This window comes from Mustela nivalis (assembly GCF_964662115.1).
Source record: "Mustela nivalis genome assembly, chromosome: 19".
NCBI classification, from domain to species: domain Eukaryota; kingdom Metazoa; phylum Chordata; class Mammalia; order Carnivora; family Mustelidae; genus Mustela; species Mustela nivalis.
The window spans coordinates 24,296,657-24,317,590 of NC_139038.1; the positions used below are offsets into that span (position 1 = coordinate 24,296,657).

The window sequence follows — 20,934 nt, forward strand, 5'->3', positions numbered from 1 at the left end:
GCTTGTTTTTGTTTCCGGCGTGTAATCAGAACCAAAGAAAATATCTGGGAGTGAGATAAAGGTGGCTTCACTTACTTGGCCACTTTTTTTTTTAATCATTATTATTACCTAGTCACTTTTATACATTAAGGAGTATAATACAAATAGTTAATGTCCAAACGTTTCTTAGTACTCAGCTGACAATAAAAGTACAAGTCTTTGACAGTATTTTAACTGCTTTCAAGCATTTTTATAAAAACTTGGTATATACTTACAGAAATTCTGCTTGCCACCACCATCATCTAATATTCTAGCTGATGTCATTGGACTGCAAAAGAAGCAAACAACAGGAGATCTATCGAAGATGGTAGAGGAGGTATGGTTGTGACTCTAGTTTGATGATTTGCTCGTTCTAAAAGACATTATGGATATGCTGTAGGTTTATCAGTCAAGTTTATACTTGCAAACAACAAAGGTCAATTCTAACTACCTTAAACAGAAGAGCAGTTTTTCGTTTTTGTTTTTGTTTTGTTTTGTTTTTAAAGAAAAAATGGAAAAGTGCCTAGGGAGGATTAAGAGCAGGAACCATACAGCCAATATCCATGTCCCAGGAACCATCTGGTTAGGTGAGAGCTCAGAGCCCCTTCCTAGTCCTCCTCTACCGCAGTCCATTCTCCACCCCACACACCTAGGCCAGCAACCTCTTTTCATCCTTGAAATTCTTCTTTGTCTCTGCTTCTCTCTACCTTGTCTCCCTTACTTCCTCTCCCTTGCTAGCACTGGCCCAATCCCCCCACCACTCACTCAGTGTCTCCCCCTGACAGTCTCTTTATCGCTCCACAGGCCCTCAGGACCCCTGCTCTGTGCAGCTCTGTCCAGGGACACCATAGGGAACCGCCTCTCCTGTCTGCCCCCTCTCCTGCCCCGTCACAGGGCATGGCAATCCCATTTACTAAGGCTGCTCAGGCGACCCTGACTGCCGCAGTGCAGTTACCAGACTCTCCTGGGCAGCATGTGAACAGACTGAACTTGATCCTTCGGTGGCCCTGCCATGACCCCAAAGCTGCTGGAGGATGGCTGCATCCATGACATGGGAAGAAGGAGGGCTTTGCAGAATCCAGCAGCTCTGCTGCAGAAGGGATTGGCAAAAAGGGCCTAAAAGGGGACAGAAGCATACCCCCAAACTCCTCCTGCTGCTGAGGAAGGGATGGGTCTCCTGTCAGTGACCTCTGCCCTGCCCACCCCTCAACAGGGAAACTGTGGGAGCATTGTGGGGCATCATGGGTCTCACCAAGAATACTACCACCATCAGCTCCCCTCAAGACTCCCCTGTGGTTGGGGGTAGCTGAGAAGGTGAAACCATTGCACAAAACCCAGATTAATGCTGGACCTCCTCACCAGGCTCTCAGGGCCTCGCCAGACACTTCATTCTCTGCTCACTGTCATAGCAGACCACTGCCTGGGGACAGGCAGCTGTCTTGCTGATTACTACCCTCCCAAACTGACAGTTTCCATGTGCTCAAGAGGATCTGTCACCAGAGCTAATACAAACACCAGCGGATCTAAATTCAAGCTGGGCCCCCTCCCCAGAAGGATTCCTGGGGTCCCTTGCAGTAGAGGTACCACGAAGCGTAGTCTTGCTCTATCCTCTGTCACCACCACTGCTGCCAGGGTGTTATCTGTGCATGAAGGCATGACCCTGTGCACTCGAAGGAGAGGGACTGTAGGTCCTCCTGAAGGCAGAAGCTGACACAGACAGAACCGCGAACGGTTTATTGGGGGGATACCAGGAGAGACGAAGCACAGGGGAGAGGATGGGCAGGGAAAGCACTCAGACCACCAGGCAGAAAACATTCATATTTTTACTAAATAGAAAGTCATTAGAGCCTGGTTGTTGGAGGTCAAGGTGGTCTTCAAATTACAAAATGATTAGCCTGTAAGGCAAAAGGATTTGGGTTAGTACACTGGGACCTTGTGTTTTCCCAAATGCTCTTTGCCTCCCATAGTGTATCTGAGGCCTTGGATGAACACTTGGGTGTGTGGCCGTCTATGTGAGTCTATACGTAATAGAAAATAATTGTCTTCACATCTCACATATACATCTCTGATTGTACCCGTTCTCTTAACTATCTTTTACTTCACTGTGGCTAGGACCTGAACGTTACTAGAAAAAGGGGGGTTCTTTGCCTTGTCTTTCAAATGAGAATTGCCACTATCTGGGCTGAGGTGTTACACTCTTAGTGTATTTTGTGGACTTAAATGAACATTTTTTGGAAGCTCATGGGCATGGAGCTATTTTCATTTAAACAGTGAGAACAGTGAATGGACAGAGCCCGGGTCCTTTGCCAATTACTACTTTTTTTTTTTTCTTTTTGAGACAGAGACAGAGCCTCTAGGGTGGCTCCTGGTCAACCCTGACTCCCCCACTAACAGTCTGACTCTGGCTGAGGCCAAGGCAGCCCCTCTGCTGACCTCAGTCCCGTGTTCAGTTTTTCTCAACTGGGGATCATAAATTCAGCCAGACTAGAATCCCCAGAGATCATGTTAAATTCCCCAAATCTCCATGACAGTCTTTCACATGGTTCAGAACCTTCAGAAATTCAGGGAAACAATGTTCTTCATAGACTATGAGTGAATGGCTTCACGGCAAAAATGACATTCTGAGACAAATTACGGCGTGATCCACGCTTTGTGCATGAACACATGCTGCCAGGTTATCTGTATGTTGGTGTGGACCGCACGGTGTCCTCACACTCTCGAGCTGCTGGCCTGCCGGGAATGGCCTCACCCTCTTGAGAGAAGACCAGCCTCTCCCTGAGCACCTCCAGGCTTCTCAGCATCCACAACCTCCAGTTTCTGTGTGATTGGGTCTCCCTCCATTCCTTCTGGATACATCTCTTGTTCTTCCCTTATATGGAACACATCATCTGTGTCCTTTCATCAGTGAGTCCCTCCCTTTTCTCAAGACACACACCTTCAGTTCCTCACATTAAGAGCATGTCTCATCCCTCCCAGAGCACAGAGCGTCGTCTCTGTACCATGTGCATGTGCACACCTGTGCCCAGCTTTCAGAGAAGGGCAGCTCTCTGTCACCAAAAGGGACCTGCCAACCTCCTCAGTATGACTGGAAGACAAGGTCCATCAATTGTATCTACAGAACAACCAGAAGAAAGGTACCATGTCCTTAGCGGCCTTCACTCTGCCATGAAAAGAGAGGCCTGTGGGCAGCACCCCTGGTCCTTGTGGAAGACGCTCCAGCATCTGTATCTGACTCACGCCATAGAAAAGACAGAAGCTTCTCCCCCTGGAAGTGACTGAGCAACACTCCAATGAACTCTCTACACCTGCCTCTGGCATCTGCCACTGTTTCTCATTCTCACCTCCCTGACCACACAAGAGCGTTTCCCACAAGTTTCCAGACTGCAAAGGATAAGGGCAGACCCCTACCCTAATGATCCATGAAGGGACCACAGCCCTGTGTCAGGCGTTTATACAACTAAAGAACTGACAGCTCAAACCCTACACGCCACAGATGAAGTGAGAGGTGTTTCATCCCTCCCGGAACAACAAAGGCAGATGCTGGACATGCAGGACAGTAAGAGACAGATGTCTGCCATTGTGCAACAGAGGCACTTCCTTCCCAACAATGGCACCTGCCCACTGCTCAGTGTGTGCAAAGAGCCAGCACACACATGTGTGTCCTGAGGAACTTCAGAATCTTAAAAGCACCCCCAGCCTGGTTTCCCCTTGAATGTCAAGCCCTGAGCACAAACTCTGCCTTTCCTCCACCGACACAACTGCAAGGTAATGATCTAGAAACAGAGACACCTGTAAGCTCCACACGAAGACTTGCCACTTTGAGCAGGAAGGGACAGCATCCATCGACTCCAGGATATACCCAACACACACAGGTCAGGACACTGTGCTGCCCAGAGAGGAACAGGACTCCAGGAATGGGTACAACTGAAAACACCCCTGCACTTACTTGGTTCTCCTCTGGGGCCATCTGAGGCATGGCACTGCTATTGCCCCCTTGAGCTCCACAGGCTTCTGAATGGGAAGGAAGCCCTTGAAGGGATGGAGGTGGATTCAGACTGGCGATGACCACGCAGGATTCAAGCCAACCCTCTCTTCCTGCCCCCACCTATTCCACACTCTCCCTCTGGAGGGTCCTTCCTGTTTCTCACTGGACTCCCTGACTATTGTGGACAAAGGAGGGAATAGTCCCTCACCCTCACAGATATGACCACTCTGCCCAGGAACAGATGTTTCCAGAACTAATCAATAACGCTGAACAACTGGGGCCTCCACACATGAGAGTGATATGAAGGTTGTGCTTCATCCAGCCCAGAGCCCAAAACCTTGTGTCTGCGCAGTGCACCTGGGAAATGCTTCTGTGTCTTTCCTCTGCAAAATTTCACCTTTCTTCTCCATGGCAGACAACTGCTGCCCAGTTCTGGGCGGTGGACCAGACACTCCATGAGATTGACGTCTACACAAAGTGGAGGAATGTGACCATGTCCTCACTCAGGCTTATCTTTGCTTTGCAAAGCCTTGTGGTACCACCTCTCCATCCTCTCTACTGACAGAAGTGGCTAAACTGTGAATGTGCTTTATGACTCACATCAATTCAGATCATCTCACCGTGTGGTGGAGGAACGAGGTGGGGCTGAGGCCCCCAGGTCCCCCAGTGTGGAGGTGGAGGAGGAGGAGGAAAGCCTGGTATATTCTGCCCAATGCGGTAGGGCAGACAGAGGGGCCCTGGGCTATGAGGAAACACTCTCACACATGTACCGACCTGCAGAACAGACAAGAAAATACTTTAGTAAAACAGACAAAAGTTGGAACACCAAGAAAAATAACCAAAGCACAGAGCTCTCAGCACCTGGCTTCTTCCGGAGAGCTGCATCTGCTGCCAAACTGACAAGCCCCTCCCAGCTGGTTCCAGTATAAAGACGGGGGAGAGGGCAATGGCTGTCACAGGAATAGTCTGTCACCAAACATCACTGCCCTGGTCTGCCCACGTTCACCAGCAAGAAGTGGTGTCTTAAAGATGAAAAAGGATCACTAAAAATAGTAAAACAGCACATTCCAGACACAGTGGCATCAGCATCCAGGACAACACTTCCTCTTTCCTCCTCAGCCCCTGGAGAAGATTTTGGTTAGGTCAGAATAGAGAGAATGGGATGAAACTGAATGTCCTTTCTCCACAAAGTTTCTAAGCCACTTGAGGGGAATCGTTTGCTTGTATGTCCCCGACTCTCCCCACGCTGCCTCACCTCTTGACAAAGGGTCCTCTACTCTCTACAGTTTCTGTCCATGGACAAAGACCCTTGAGGAATTAGGGGCTTGTGGTCTGACGGGCACTGGAAAAGTGTCAGGCCACTGAGAGGCCGATTGAACATCGCCAAATGAAAACCAGTGTGTCTAGAGTATGTGCGATGCTACCAGGATGGGTTGGGAGAGAAGCTATGAGCTGGCAGAGCCACGAGATGCCATCAGAACCCGCTCATGGGAGCACAACTGAAACATGTGTGAGGGGTGGGCCCTGCGGGGAGTCACCAGGATTCCCTCTTCAGGGCTGCTGCTCCAGGGACTGTTTTCTACGACACACCTGGCACCTGGCAGCGTTCACCTCATCTCACCCAGGGGCCAACTGGAGGGATTCCAGGTCACGTCTTTGCCCACACAATTGGAAAGCACAGGAGATCACAACTCATCTTCTCCACCAACACTCAAGCTGCCCAAAGCACGTGGCACAAGGGTGAGGCAGTCCTGGCTTTTCCCATCTTCCCTCTGTGAGGACCTCTGCAGACATCCTCCCGGGTTAGTCTCCTGACCCCAAAACCAAAAATGTTCCTGCTCCCGCAAGAAAGCAAACCACAAACCCAGCCAGACTAGCTGACTTCACTGTGGAGTGAGACGTCATCCTCCTCGAGTTATTTAAACACATACGTACACACACACACACGCATGAGGTGAGCATCCTAGCATCACGTGTCTCTAAGCATCTACAGCTTTGGGAGGAAGCATGAAATTGAGGATCTCTAAGGGAGAAGCCCAGAGGCTCCTGGGTGAATGGTGTTCACTCTGAAAGGGATGATCGTAGATCACATGCAAGACCACAAGGCCAGGACAGGGTGCGGTCCACACTGCAATATATTTCAGAAATGGACACAACTAAAAATGCCCACAGCACTTACTGTAGCCATCTCTGGGTCCTTTTGAGGGCCCGTGCGGCTGTTCATCCTGGGAGCTGGTCTAGGTGCTGGATCAGACAAAGGACAGAGGTTTATTGTGGTTTGCATGCCCTCCATGCCTTCTTCTCCCATCTTTCACTCTTTGCCACACTCGGGTCCCTTATCAGAGGGTTTCCCACGTGACTCAAGTGACTCCTTTGCTAAGAGAGACACCAGTCACCTGACTTTTGCAGGAGTCACTCCAGGACCCTGCTTCCAGGGTTTCCATAAATAATCCATCACGAGTGGACAGGTTGGGGTACAACTGGCTAAAATCAACACTAAAATTGGGGTGCTCAACACACATCAGGCAAGTCACTTTTTCTTCATAGTTGAAACATCTAAGTGAGAATAGCCTTGGGTGGGTGACATCCACAAACCCCCACCGTGAACGGCCCACGTTCTCTTCTCAGGCCACAAAGGATGGTTCATTTTTCCAGACTATAGATGAGACCTAGCATATGTGACTGGCCAATAAGTAAACATTTCAGGGAAGAAATGGACTTTGACAGTTGTATAGTCACAAACAAAACATATTGTTTTGAGCAATAAAGCTATGGCATTGCACCGATAACAGGAGAGGAGTAAAATATATTTCATTGATGAATATGGTCCTATAGCTTACAAATAAAACAAAAATATAGGAACCTCCATGACGAGCAAATAAATGCCCTTTTTCACAAATAAGTCTTTTTTTCCCCCAAGGCTTGACCACTGAGTCAAGGTGGGAAGGGAGCTTGGCTCCCACCTTCTCAGGCGCAACTCTTCAGAAGGTGGTGGCAAGGGGGAAGGTGTGGAGGGGCGTGAGCTCCACCTGTCACAGGGGCAAGTATCCTGTTCTCTGGGGGCATATGAGGGAACACCCTCCTGTCACCCCTTCAGACAACCTGCAGTCCTTAGTGCTTGTCATTCTCTCCAGGACACACAGTGAAAACCCACAGGAAGAGGAAGGACACCGTGTGGTTTCAGAGCAGAAATCAGGCTGCTGCATTTCACATCGTGCTTCCTACCTTGCCACAGAGGAGTCAGCAACTCAGGCCTTCCTGGCATCAGTCCGCGCCGCGTGGGTCCCACAGGCAGCATCTCCCCTTCCATCATGCGCAGGCTTGAACACAGAAAAAGAATGGACATCTCTAAGAATTACAACACCACGTCCTCTCCTAGGCACTAAATCGGATAGCCGTCACCCCTCCAAACACCATAAAAACGCACGTCAAACTCTCACACCTGTGTTTCAGGGAGGCGTTCTCCCTGCTCTGCTGCACTATCCTCCTCTCCCAATCCCGAGCCTTCATCTGGAGGAGAAAAACACAGCCATCATCGGATGTGCCAGACTGTGCCCCAAGAGAAGACGAGGCAAAGGAAAACACTTACCCAGTTAGCCACAGCATTCCTCTCCTGAACTGCGATCTGAAAAAAGCCAACACACCAAAAGTCCATGTTCAGGGCTCTAAGGACCACTACCGTCACCTGCAGGGGGCGCCAAGGGGTCAGTGTGTTGGGCACAACTCCGGTTACCTGGCCTTGGAAGGTGAACTCTGCCTCTGAAAGCTGATGTTGCATGTCTTCCACTTGTTGTCTGAGGGACAAGTGTTTTCATCAGACAAAACCCAACATGGGGTGTGATTTTTCCATCATCTGCCCAAGTGACCAACCTCCTCTATCAGTCCCCTCATACAACGGGTCCTGGCACAGGAACCACTTTCACCTGATTATAACTGGACAGTAGGATCAAAGCTATTGTTACAGCCTTTCTTAATCATTTTCCTTCGCCTGCAGGTTCAGAATTGAATAATTTCCTTACCCATTTTCAATCCTTCCCTCAGTTATCACATGACAAGTGTCTTTGGTCATGAAGCTCTATTCTCCTTGAACATCTATCCTCGCCATGGTTCCCAGGGTTGCAAAGACCACCACCATCAGATGGCACTACAACGTTTATAGGTAAGATTCATCCTAGGACAAACTGCTCTCCTCAAGATTAGGACAACTGACACCAAGGACACTGGTGTGGAGCCAGTTTCCACAGAGTCACGCCAGCGCTGGGGATCACAACATGTTTAGTAACGTCATTGTTTTGTTCCTTATCTTCCTGTGGCTGTTAATTCTCTCTGGATATATCCTCTGAATTTTTGTGTATATATCCTGGGTACTAATAATGTACAAGATAAAAAATCCAAAGGGAACATGGATTTCAGGAGCCAGTAGTAGGTAGTGTCTGGACTTACCGATACTTCTCCATTTCTTCTTTGGTCACCTTCAGATTATCTTCGGCAGCTGACAGCCCATTCCTGGTTGCATTCAGTTCTTTAATGGTCTCTTCTAAATTCCTAAGATGGGAAAGATATGTACATTGTCCAGGAGACAAGGTCCTGAATTTCTGCCATTTACCCTCCCAATCATAATTGATGGCCTAGGTTGGAATGTCCCCGCTAAAAGCATAGACTGACAACACAACAGGGAGATGAATGGAGGCCCCATTTAGGGTTCAACGACAATCAAACTCTGGCTGCTGCTAAGTTCCCTCCAATCGGGACTGTCTTTATACTTCCTTACTTCAATTCATTCACCATGTCACCAAATAACATTGCACTCTGTGCCCTCTCAGAGTTGGTCTTTGGGTTGAGACGGTGAAGGCGCATTTCAGTCCAAAGTGAAAAGCCAAGCCTGACCAGCCACACCTATTAGGATGAAGCAGTGGCCCATCATTAGTCTCACACCTCCGTGGGGAGCCCTGATCCTCAGACCAAGGTTGTACAACACAGCCCAAAAGGAACCTTCTAGAATAGGGCTTCACTAGCATGGAAACTCACTCCCACACATCTCTAGGCTTGAGAAGAACAATCCCTGCCCCCTCTTGAAAGATCCTGGTGTAGGAAAAGGCCAACCATACTTCCAAAAATAGGTCCTCAAATAATCCATGTGAACTGTCACATACTCAGGGTCTTTTGTCCAGGGACCAGACTTCAGATGGAAAACTGTCAACTCCATTGAGTCAACCTCGAATACAAGACCAAGTTCATGGATGGTGAAGGAAGCAAACGGTGATGTTAGCAAGGTTGGTTTGCTGGGCTGCCTTAGACTCTTGTTCATGGTGTTGATTCAAAGGTTTCAACAGGACACATGTCAAGAATCACGTGAAGAAAGACTTTAGAAACTGAGACAAAACCTCTAGAAAGAGAAGGACATGAGCATCTGCTTCTGGCCTCTCAACGATCCTTCAGAAAATGTTAACTTTCAGCAAATGTCTTCTGGACCCACAGTCAATGTCTGGCTCAGGCATATGGTGTTGAAGAGAGAAAAGTGGTGAGGACACTAGACCCGCCCCAAGAAGAACTTACCAATGAACAGAACCCAGGTGCCTGTGAAAGAGAGCGGCCCCTACCCCTGGAGAGGGAAGAAATAACACAAAGCTGAGTCTCCAAGGAAGGCAGGGAACAGTTTTACTTTTCAACAGGAATGAGGGCCTCCAACGTCCTGATCTCCTCCTGAGAAACAAAAGGAAACACTGGACAAGACAGCAAACTTGTGAAATTTCTAGAGCACATGAGGAAACCTGAGAAACAGATGGAGAACTAGGAAGCCTAGGAGAAAGGCAGCCTGGCAGTGGGAGCCAATCTCTCCAAGACACATCAGTGAATTCTGGAACAGGCGAGGGAATACAAAGTTAATGAACAAGTAACCTTTTGGGGAAAGGTTGGAATGCAACAAGCAAAGTTCTGGTTCAGCCAGCAAAGATGAGACTTAGTAAAACTGCAGGCTTTGGATGGGACCTGGGAGAGTTCCACCTAGAAAATCATGTGGAGGGGCACAAGGGAGGCCTGATCATTAAGTATCTGCTTAAAAGTATTTGATTCAGGTCATGATCCCAGAGCCCTGGGATCGAGCCCCAGATTGGACTCCCTGTTCGGTGGGAAGCCTGATTCTGCCTCTCCCACTCCCCCTGCTTGTGTTCTCTCTCTCTCTGTGTCTCTCTCTGTCAAATAGGTAAATGTACAGTCTTTTCTAAAAAGAAAAAGTAAATCACGTGGACAGGAAATACCCTGACCTTCTTAGCGACTGGGATGTACCAAATGATCTCAGTTGTACACCAGATGAAGGGACCCAGTATTGGGTCTTTCCACAAACTTTCCTGGTTTCTGCAGGAAGAGAATTCCATTTTTCTCTCCACATTCTGAACCCAACTCTCATGCTGAACAAGAATTGGACCTAATGCAGGAGTGGTAAGATCACGTGATGTGAGTGAACCTGAAAGGACAGTGTAGACTGACCCAGAGGGGATCCAGGTATCCAAGTGATTAATGATGCTACCTACCCCCTTCTACCTCAGTGAATCACACAACAACGTGTGGCAAGTCCTTAGAACAGAAAGGTAAATGCAGGTTACACATATCAAAATAGAAGGGCAGGCATAATTCTACAAAATGCATTTGGTAAAAGTACTCTAAGATCCAATTCCAGAAGTTCCAAATACAGTTATCTAGACTTGACGCCACATAAATTTATACAAACGTATTTAGGACAACACAGCAAGAGCTTAGTCTTCTGCAGTCCGTTATTGTTGTTCAGTGAACTCCACTACCATATTCACTTTCTTCCTTAGCAGGTTCAATTCGGCTTCTTTAGCTGTTTTCTGAGAACTCAGGGCATTATACCGGTCTTCCAGGAACTTTTCACTTTCTGTAAAGGATAAGTTTCCTTTTGTGTGTTTGTGCCATGACCTGAGAACTTGGTTTTGATGGGGAAGGAGAAGGGCAAGATCATGAAGGCAGGAAGGGATTCTTTCCCTGCCTGATGCAAACTCATTGCCACCCTATGGAGATTTCCTCCCCCCAAAAAACATACCTTTCAGTTCTTGGTTTTTGCATGTCAAGGCTCTCAGCTCGTCGTCATCCAATTCATCTTGGACCTAGAAAAGACCTATGAGGGCACCTAGCAGGACAGCATCACAGAGGGCAACAAAGAAAGTCCTTGAGGCATAAATAGAATAAGGGGAAATGAAATAAGGAGATAAGGAAACTGGTTCATTTCAAAAAACGCACAAATGGCTTTCTCAGTGGAACAGATATAAAAAAACTCTTCTACTATATAATTGGACTTGCTGTCACCCTTCATCGCTCACGTATTTTGTGCGATTTTCTACATAACATGGAGGGCAGCGCTGAATGATGTGAAGATTACCCAACTGTGAAATAAACCATACTTCCTAGTCCTTGAAGTGGCAAACCTCATCATGGTGGTCCTAAGTGAAATCGCAGCTCACTGTTCAGTATAAGCTGCAGTGCCCAGACGCCCACTCTCTACTGCGTAAACAGCTCATGGGTACACTGCACTCACCTCCCACACTGAGTCAAAAGCCTCCTGAGCAGCATTCTAGGACAGTGAACATCGACCTCTTACCACATCCACAGTCTGGATATCTCTGGCTCTCACAACTTCTGAGAGAGCCTGTTTAAGACGAAGGGTGTCCTTCAAATTTTTATTGATGACATCCACGTTTTTTGTGTTCTCCTTCAAGAAAATATATGGAAATCTATATATGTATTCAATGAGTCACAAGGATTCATTCCATGGGGCTTGGGTGGCACCTGTGTGGCCCAGTCTGTGGAGTGTCTGACTCCTGCTTTCATTGGCCTCAAGTCCTGATCTCAGGGTCATGGGATTGATCCCTGCTTCAGGCTACACACTCAACATGGTGTCTGCTTGGGATTCTCTCTCTCTCTCTCTCCTTCAGGCCCCCTCCCCTCACTCTTTCCTTCTCTCAAATCAATCAATCTTAGAAATAATGAGAGTAATTCATTATTTTTATTTCCATTGTTAGAACACAATGCGGGCAAAGAAAGGATTCTTACTTTGCATTCATTTATTTCCGCAAGGGAAACCTTATGTGCTCTCTTCCTGTGAGATTGTTTCTTTGCTTCCCTGATCTGTAAAGCACAGGAAAAAGGAATCAGAATCCCAAAATAGCATCATGTTAGAGAATCCTATCTAACAATGTGTAACTCCTTTCTCAAAGAGAGAGGCAGTGCTCTACATTTGTCAAGCTTCTTTTACTCAAAAATCACCTTGGATCCCATGAAATAATTCAATAGAATGAACTAGATGAGGAGGAAGGAACCAAAATGAAATCACAAAAAATATTTGAAAGGGCACACATACCTTCTCCTCCCAACTGGCTATGTTTCAATATCCCTTTATTCCTTTTGCAGCTCATCAGTATTCTTTTTTATTTGGTCTAAAGTAACTGAAAGGAGAAAAAAGAATTTTAAGATAATTAGCAAAACCAGCGACATTGAATAATCCCAGTGGGATTGAATAATCCTACCAGGGACACATTCTCTGACACGTGGGTGTCAGTAACTTGTTAGCATTCCCACTGTGCCTGAAGAAAGCCAAGAACTCACAGTGATGAACAACGGCATTCAACAGTTTCCAAAGCGCCTGACGGCCACCCAAGCCTTCAACAGCCAGCACCACAGAATCCCCACAATCCATGAGCCCCAGACACTATCCATTATCCCCGCTGGCACACATTCGATTCAATTCATTTTGCCTTGGCAGGAAAGTCTCCCGCCACTTCAGACTCAAAACCATGGTTTGATCCTCTCCTGTGACACGTGCTCTGCGTGGCAATATATGCCTTCTTCTATGAGTGTAGCCTGTTTGCTAGACTCAGAGAGCTTTCTCCTCTTGACATTTCACCAAGAGCCAGCTCATGGCAAAGTACTCCCTCCAGACCTCAGGCTGTGATCATCACTTGCCTTCTAAACATCCCTTTGCAAAATTACACCTTGTATTCTCCCTAGTCCCACAAGGTCTTCCTCCTCCTGGTCTCTTAGGGCAACTCCCTCCACATTGTCACTCAGACTCCACATGAGGAAGAGAACCATTTTCAAGACTTAAGAAGTCAGTGAGACATCAGAAGTCACCATAGTTATTCCTTGTCATATTATACCCACATCATACACCCATACCGAGAATTTTTGGCAAAGAAAACTGAAGCCGAATATCTTACCTTCATATTGTCGAGGCTTTACCTAAGAGAGGAATAAACAAGGGTAAGCTGGATGTCAAAACATATGAGTAAAAATCTATAGTACACATAAATACCGAAATTGTAATCTAAAGATATTACAATAAACATTTGCTTAACAGAATTAATTCACAGAATTAAAAAAGAAGACAAAATTAGAATTTCCTGATTTAGTCATCATAGCTCACAATCCATTTCTGATAAAGAGCACAAGTGTGTATGACATCTTTTTGACCCCCAAATCTATTCAAATTCTATTCAATTAATGTTCAACCTATTCCGTGTTGACAAGGGATCATACAGACATTTACAAGATATTATTTCACCATTTCCCTAGTTTTTTTTTATGTTAGTAACATACAGTTTGTCATTAGTTGTTTTTTCATTGTATATATTTATTGAGATAGAATTTAATCATTGTCCCCAGCTTTACTGAGATACATGTATAAGGTGTAAAGTGCATTGATTTGATACATTTATAGATCAAAAGATTACCACCATGGCTGATCCTTCAGCCTGCCCCATGGTTGCTTTTTGTGTGTATGTAATAAGAATATTGCTGTTCTGTGTCTTCAGATGAATTTAGTGCAGGTTCCTACCATCCTAATTACAACACAAAACATTCCCATAACTATCAGTTTGTTGAGTGCCTCTTTCCACTCAATTCTATCCTAAGGGTGCTTGAGTGTCCTTTTTGTCTTTCATGGGGCATGTTTCTGGGATACATCCATGTTGCATGGATCTCAAATCTCTCAGAGGGGAATCGTCATGAATCATTATGTGTGACCTTTTGTGTCTGGCTTCACTCATTAAGTTCTTTGTGGAGATGAAGAACCAAGAGAATTAGCAGTGAAACTTGTGGGAAGAATTTGAGATTCCATAATGGGAAAAAGGAAGTAGATGTTAGGGTCTTGGTAGCACCCCAAAGGGACTATTTTGTGGCCAACAGAATGGTCTGGGAGAACCTTCAGATTGGAGCATACGCTGTGTTGGAAGGAAGGTATAAGGTGATCTGTATAAAACAGGGAAGCTTGGTCGGCACCATGGGGGAAACCTGGAGAGGCATCCATGAGTCCCTTGGAAGAGCTGGTCTTGACTTCTACTCCAGCTAATTGCTGTTTGGCTTTCCTGAGTGAAATAAGTCAAGCAGAGAGAGTCAATTATCATATGGTTTCACTTATTTGTGGAGCATAACAAATAGCATGGAGGACAAGGGAGATGGAAAGGAGAAGGGAGTTGAGGGAAATTGGAAGGGGAGGTGAACCATGAGAGACTATGGACTCTGAAAAACAATCAGGGTTTTGAAGGGGCAGGGAGTTGGAGGCTGGGGGAACCAGGTGGTGGGTATTAGAGAGGGCATGGATTACATGGAGCACTGGGTACGGTCCAAAAACAATGAATACTGTTATGCTGAAAAGAAATTTAAAAAACAAGAAGAGGCCATATTTGGGGCCACACAACATATCTGAACCACCAAAGGAATCGAAACCACAGAAAGTATGTTCTCAGACCACAGATGATTCAAACTAGAGATAGAGAACAGAAGGATACCTGGAGAACGCCCCCAAAATGCATATTCAACAGTGCATTTCTTTTTTTTTTTTTTTTTTTTTTTTTTTTTTTTTTTTAAAGATTTTATTTATTTATTTGACAGAGAGAAATCACAAGTAGACGGAGAGGCAGGTAGAGAGAGAGGAAGGGAAGCAGGCTCCCTGCTGAGCAGAGAGCCCGATGCGGGACTCGATCCCAGGACCCTGAGATCATGACCTGAGCCGAAGGCAGCGGCTTAACCCACTGAGCCACCCAGGCGCCCAACAGTGCATTTCTAAAGAAAACAAGGGTGGGAGGGTATGTGGATGGAGGGACGGGGGAAAGAGGTGAAGGGGAAGAAGTGTCCACTTTTTGTGGCGAGCACTGAGAAATGTACAGAATTGCTGAGTCATATTGTACACCTGAAACTCACATTACACTGTTTGCCAATTGTGCTTGAACTTAAAAAAAAAAAAAGAAAGAACAAACAAACATGGATCAAGAAGGCACTTCAATAGAAATTTAAAATTACATCAATCTAGGTGAGCATCAAAATTGACATATTAGAGGGAAATCTGTAGTACTGAATGGACGTAAAAATTTCAAGTGACTATAAAATTTTCTGCTTATTTATGAATTAAAGTATAGAAGGTACATTAGTATAGTTACAGCGAGGATGGTTCTCCAGAGGTAAATGAGAAAGGCACAGGTTCCCAAGGAGGCAGTTAAAATGAGAAGCTTCCACAGAACTTCAATCACATCAGGGCCAACACAGAAATGGTCAGGCAAGGAAAGGACAAGCTGAAATACCATTTGAGACAATGAGGAATCTCAAAGACATTTACTGTGTATCTGTCACAGAGAATCAACTTTACAAACCCTCAACTGGCCTCCAGGAGGCAAGCATACCTCTCAACTACCACCTCCTGGAGGAGAAGGAGCACAGAGGGATGGCCAAGGAGCTGGGGCAAACTTTGGGGAGTGATGAGTGTGTTTATCATCTTACCATGGTGATGGTCTCCTTGTTGCTTACCTCTGTCCAATATCAACAAACAGTATTGTTTGAAAAGATGTTGTGATCACATATATATATTATAACACACTGAAGCTGTAGGCAAAACCTAATAGATCTTAAGAGATTTTACTTTACCTACAAGCAGATTGCAAATTTTTTTTCTATAGCTAACAGAACTTGAGAATTTATAAGCCAACATAAAATACACAAGTCAATGTAAACTTAGAGTAGGTAAGAAGTCAGTGACTTCTTTTGTACATCCATGAAGGAGCTGGATAAACTTATTTGGAACATTTCCAAAACTAAACCCAAAATTTTGGAAGAATGAGAGAAAGCATGAATATAATGTACTAGAGATACAAATGAACATGTTATATGGACAGATGTTTATAGATTAGGACATAAGTGAGAGAGATGGGAGGCTGCTCATTAATATGATATGTAATTACTTTCCCATAAAAATAAATTTGAGTAATGGCTTAGTTTCTGAAAACATTAATGTTTTTTTTCAACGCTCACTTTGCTTCTGAATCATAGTCCAAGATGTCAGATTTCTGAAGTACATAAGGATTTGCATAACAGGTGATCATGTATGCCCTAAGGATATCCATGAAGTTTTGTATCTCTAAAAAGCTGTTCCTATTTCTTAGTATTGTAATTAAATCAGGCAATAACATATATAAAATTTCACTTTTTAATGAGAGAAAATATTAAAGAATGTATTTATTTATTTGAAAGAGAGAGGGGGAAGGGCAGAGGGAGACTGAGCAGCAGATTGCCAGCAGAGCAGGGAGCCCAACCAGGGCTCAATCCCAGGACCCTAGGATCATGGCCCAAGCCTAAGGCACACACTTAACTGCCTGAACCACCTAGGTGCCCAGGAATTCTAAAAGAATACAGAATTCCTAGATATCATTTAACAAAAACTACATTTAGAAGTATTTCAGGAAAAGACACAATGCAATTCATACTAATTCACATCAGGGTTGAATTTTGTGCAAACACACCTCTCTAGAAAGGAGCTCCTGAAATCTATAACATTTTCCTCTTCATCCCTCACAGCTGAAGTCAGGAAAATGTGTGCTAGCGGGAAAAGTACGCTGTCTTCGAATAGCCACTGTCTGAAAGAGAGCAGTAGCTATCAGCACAATGGTTGATCATGGGTATCAAATGTACAAAAGATAGAGGCCACCTTGTCATAAATATCAAACACGCCCAGTCGTGGGCACTCAGGACATCTGGCAGCTGTCTGGATGCTGAAACGAGTAGCTGACTCTGCACTAGATGACAGCCAGGGGGCCAAAAACACTCAGTTCTCCGATAGTGGCCATGAGCAGGTGGAGGTGGGAAATGCAAGACCAGTTCGTTTAGGCAAGAGTTCAGAGATGGGGTAGAATGAGAAAGGTGAACTGATCCATGAGATGCAGCCTAGGTAGAGAGGTATAATTCCAATCCAGACGACCAAGAAATTCCCTCTTCTGAAGACTCAAATGAAACAGAATGAAGTCTATTTTGACTAGAGGTCATCATGTGGGATGAGTCTGACTCAATACAAGGGTCCTTCCTGACTACTCACACTTCTGGAACCCTATTTCATAATCTGGTACAAGCAGATCTAAAGAAGTCTACTTATTTCCAGGGGTGTTCCCTAACTGTTGTCTGACTCTCTCTCTCCTGGGAGTACAGGTTTTACTTTTTCATGGGCACCCAAGTAGTTCAGTCAGTTAAGTGACCAAATCTTGGTTTGGATCAAATCATGATCTCATGGTCCTGAGGTAGAGCCCCTCTTTGAGCTCTGGGCTCACTGCACAGCTGGTTTGGGATTCTCTCTTTCCCACCCTCTCTGCTCTTCCCCCTACACCTGTGACCCTTTTCTCCATTGCTCAAATAAATAATATCCAAAAAAAAAATTAGGAGGAAGACACCACTGAAGTGTCCTGTTTACTCACATTTGGGTTTGAGGAACTGGGACATGGGAGCAGGAGGAACCAGAAGAGAAGCCTTTGCAGCATCATGTCCTCGTCCTTTTAAGGCGCACTGTGGCCCCAGGGAGGAGGTGGAGATGGTTGGGGGGGCAGGAGAGGGAAGGGTGGGGGGATTAGGGGGAGTTGGGGAGGGGACAGGGTGGTAATTAGGGATGGGAATAGGGAGGAAATAGAGGGTAGGATGGGGAAGTGTTGGTCAGGAGAAGAAGGAGTCAGGGACAGTGTCAGAGTTAGAATAAGTACTTGAAGGGAAGGAGCATGGTTCAGAAAGTTTAGGAGGTCAGCAGGTTAGTAAAGTACAAGGTCAGCAGGACACATTAGCAGGTAAAGTGAACTCTCAGGAGCAGTTGGTGTGGAGAATCCATCTTCCACCAAGCCTTCCCAGGTTTGAACGTTTCCTTAGCAACCTAGAACCTTTCTAATTTCTCCACCAACCAGCTGCCTTTGTTCCTAGTAGCTCAACATGGATGCAACAGGTGACCTCATTGGTACAAAGCCCCTTCCCACCTGATACCCCACCACGTGCCATCCCAACGACATATCCTCTCTGGAACTTTGGCTCTCCTTGTTTGCTCCCTCCAACCCAGGTCCCTGTTCCCTCTTCTGGGTGCGCTCTCCCTTTCCAAACTCCCATCTGAGCGCCTCTGGATAAACAACAGAGAAAGCAAAGGAGGACCAAACTGCAACAACAATCAAATACACAACCAGAGTAGGAGGTTCCAGCCCTCTCCCAGCAACTCAATGCAGACAGAACATCCACAAGATATCGATCTTGATGGCAAACCATCTGAATCCCACAGCTGTCTCCATACATCTGTCCATATCCATATCCACTGTGGAGGACACACAGATTTTGGGCACATAGGAGACCGTTACAAAAATGCTCCTGATTTGCTTTGGCCATAAGCGAAATTTCAATTTTTTTCAGACGCATGAAATCACAGACAACAGAGCATTTTGTGGTAACATAACGTGCTAGAAATCACTGATTAAAAGCTAACTAGAAATTTACGTATGTTTAGAAACTGAGAAGTACCTCTATCAATGAAACAGAAGTAAAGAAAAAGAGCAACATTGGAACTGAATGATACGAGCATGACACAGTTGTAATCAAATATGTCTTCTGGGCTGGAATATCCTCCAGTATTAGTGTGAGAAGACTGTATGGTCTCAAAATCATCCCTAATTGGCTGAGACATTTGAACAAAGTAGATCTGTCACTTCTCTTTTGTGACCCTCCTACCCACTAGCTTCGGCTTTATATGATGAAGCTCAGAGGGAAACAATCCAATCGGACTCTCATGTCATCTCCTGGGACATCCAGGAATGAGAGCATTTTAAGAGAAGACTTTCACCAGCTTCTCCGCTGGGGGATGCAGGACAACACCCAGAGAGTTGGGAGCTCCAGATGTGCTGGGTGGGGACAGCCAAGCATGTTGGCAGCGCCAGGGACCCAGGGGACTAGACAAACCCCATGTTATCCTCTCTCCTGGGCCCTGTCCTGAGCTGAACTTGAACAGTGTCTCCCTAGGACTCACACAGTGTTTCCTCAACTCCCTAAGGCCTAAGGCAGCTGAAAATCAGTGCTCTACACACCACCACTTTATTGTTATGTAAATTTCTTTAAAACAGGAACCATTCTAGCACTGCTAAAATAGAACAATAGCTTTTTTCTCTTATTAACATATATATTTTTTGTTTCAGGGATAGAGGTCTGTGATTCATCAGCCTTACACAATTCAAGCACTCACCATAGCACATACCCCCCACCCAATGTCCATCCCCCAGACAGTCCATACCTCCCACCCTGCCTCCACTCCAACCACCCTCACTTAGGAGAACATCTTTAACATAAAGATGAAGAAACCATAAAAAACAAGCCAACAAGTATAACAAAACAATAGTGTTAAATTCTGTTTAGATGCTGCTGTCCACCTCAAGAGCCCCAGAGTTGGGCTGTCCTTGTTGTAGAAGGAGAGAGCAGCTATGGAAGGGGTGCATCAGACTAGCCCAAAAGTGAACGGAAGAGAGGCCCAGCCTATAAGGTGGACCAGGGGATTCCATGAACGATGGCCTGAGTCACCTTGACTAGAACTGGAACTGGGAGCAGGGAAAGAAGAAGCAGGGAACAGAGTTTGGGGGCCTCAAACAGGTGAGATCAGTCATGGAGTTGAGGATGTGTCCCCAAAGCCAGTGTCAGCCTCCCGTCGATGAAACCCTTTGTAGCCCCTGGAGACAAACCAGGAATCTAGAGTTTGATTACCATCCTGCTTACCAGGTGTGTGACCCTGAGCTATTTTCCTTCAGTGAATGGGGAGTGTCCATGCCTGTGTCCATAACTGTGCGAAAGATGAGAGGAAGCCACATGTTGAGCACATACAGATGGGCCAAGAGTCTTCCCAGATCCAGTGCCTCACTTGTCAGTTATTAAAGGCAGCCCAGGTGACTACCACGGGTCCCTCCTGTTTCAAGCCTGTGATATGCCCTGCCCTTTGCCCACATCACTTCTTGGGCTCCAGATGGCAGGAGGACCCCATGAACTGTGGGGAGAGCCCTGGGCCCCTGACGAGACTGAGAGATTCCTTGACCCTGGGAAAGGTGAGTGAGTGAGGGATCCTACAGGGCTGGGAAACAGAGCTCTGGGGCTCCTTGGAAGATTGGGGTTTGGGCAACTGTGGAGAGAGCTGGAGGCATCTTACAGGATTCCTGGGTGCCCGCAGGGCAGATCCCTCCCACACCTCTGCTGGAGCTGGCGGGGGTCTGGAAGCAGCAGCAGCAACAGCAGCAGCAGATCAATGGGATGCTGGATGGAGCTGGGAAGAATGGTCTGGCAGGTCAGTGGAATCACCAGGCTGGGCTGCCCTCAGCCTCTTCCTCCTTCCCCAGCCACCTCACTACCTCTGACCCTGACCTCACCCTCCAGCAGGGCGTGGGCAAGCCAGGCAGAGGTGGACACCTGATGCCAAGGAAGGGTCCCTCCCCAGTCCTCTGTGTCCTGGCTGTTGAACAGACAGAAGGAGTCACCCAGGTCCCTGGAACAAGGAGGGAGAATCTGGTCCTAGATTCCTCTCTGATGGGGTCTGGGGAGAATCCTGGAGGGACAGAATTTAGCACCAGTTCATTTACAAAGTAAAAGCACAACACAAGTCCCCC

General features: G+C 46.2%; 1 protein-coding gene and 1 long non-coding RNA gene across 2 annotated transcripts in view; one reads left to right on the forward strand and one right to left on the reverse strand.

The window, feature by feature from the left end:
* Positions 1-11,758, forward strand: part of LOC309855035 — a 58,553-nt gene extending 46,795 nt beyond the window's left edge. The window contains exon 2 of the long non-coding RNA XR_014306576.1: positions 11,187-11,758. This is a non-coding gene — a long non-coding RNA (uncharacterized lncRNA). The remainder of the gene's footprint in view (positions 1-11,186) is intronic.
* On the reverse strand, positions 335-11,680 carry LOC309854229 (uncharacterized protein; the record flags this gene model as incomplete). The annotated part of the gene is made up of 12 exons (XM_082713058.1): positions 11,556-11,680; positions 8,447-11,127; positions 7,737-7,797; positions 7,593-7,628; positions 7,446-7,513; positions 7,229-7,323; positions 6,183-6,247; positions 4,624-4,777; positions 3,965-4,047; positions 1,486-1,725; positions 974-1,108; positions 335-391 (listed from the first exon to the last, which is right to left on the reverse strand). Exons 2-12 carry the CDS (start codon positions 8,458-8,460, stop codon positions 335-337), a joined length of 1,008 nt encoding a protein of 335 aa, XP_082569184.1. The 5' UTR covers positions 8,461-11,127; positions 11,556-11,680.
* Positions 11,759-20,934: the final 9,176 nt, after the last annotated feature.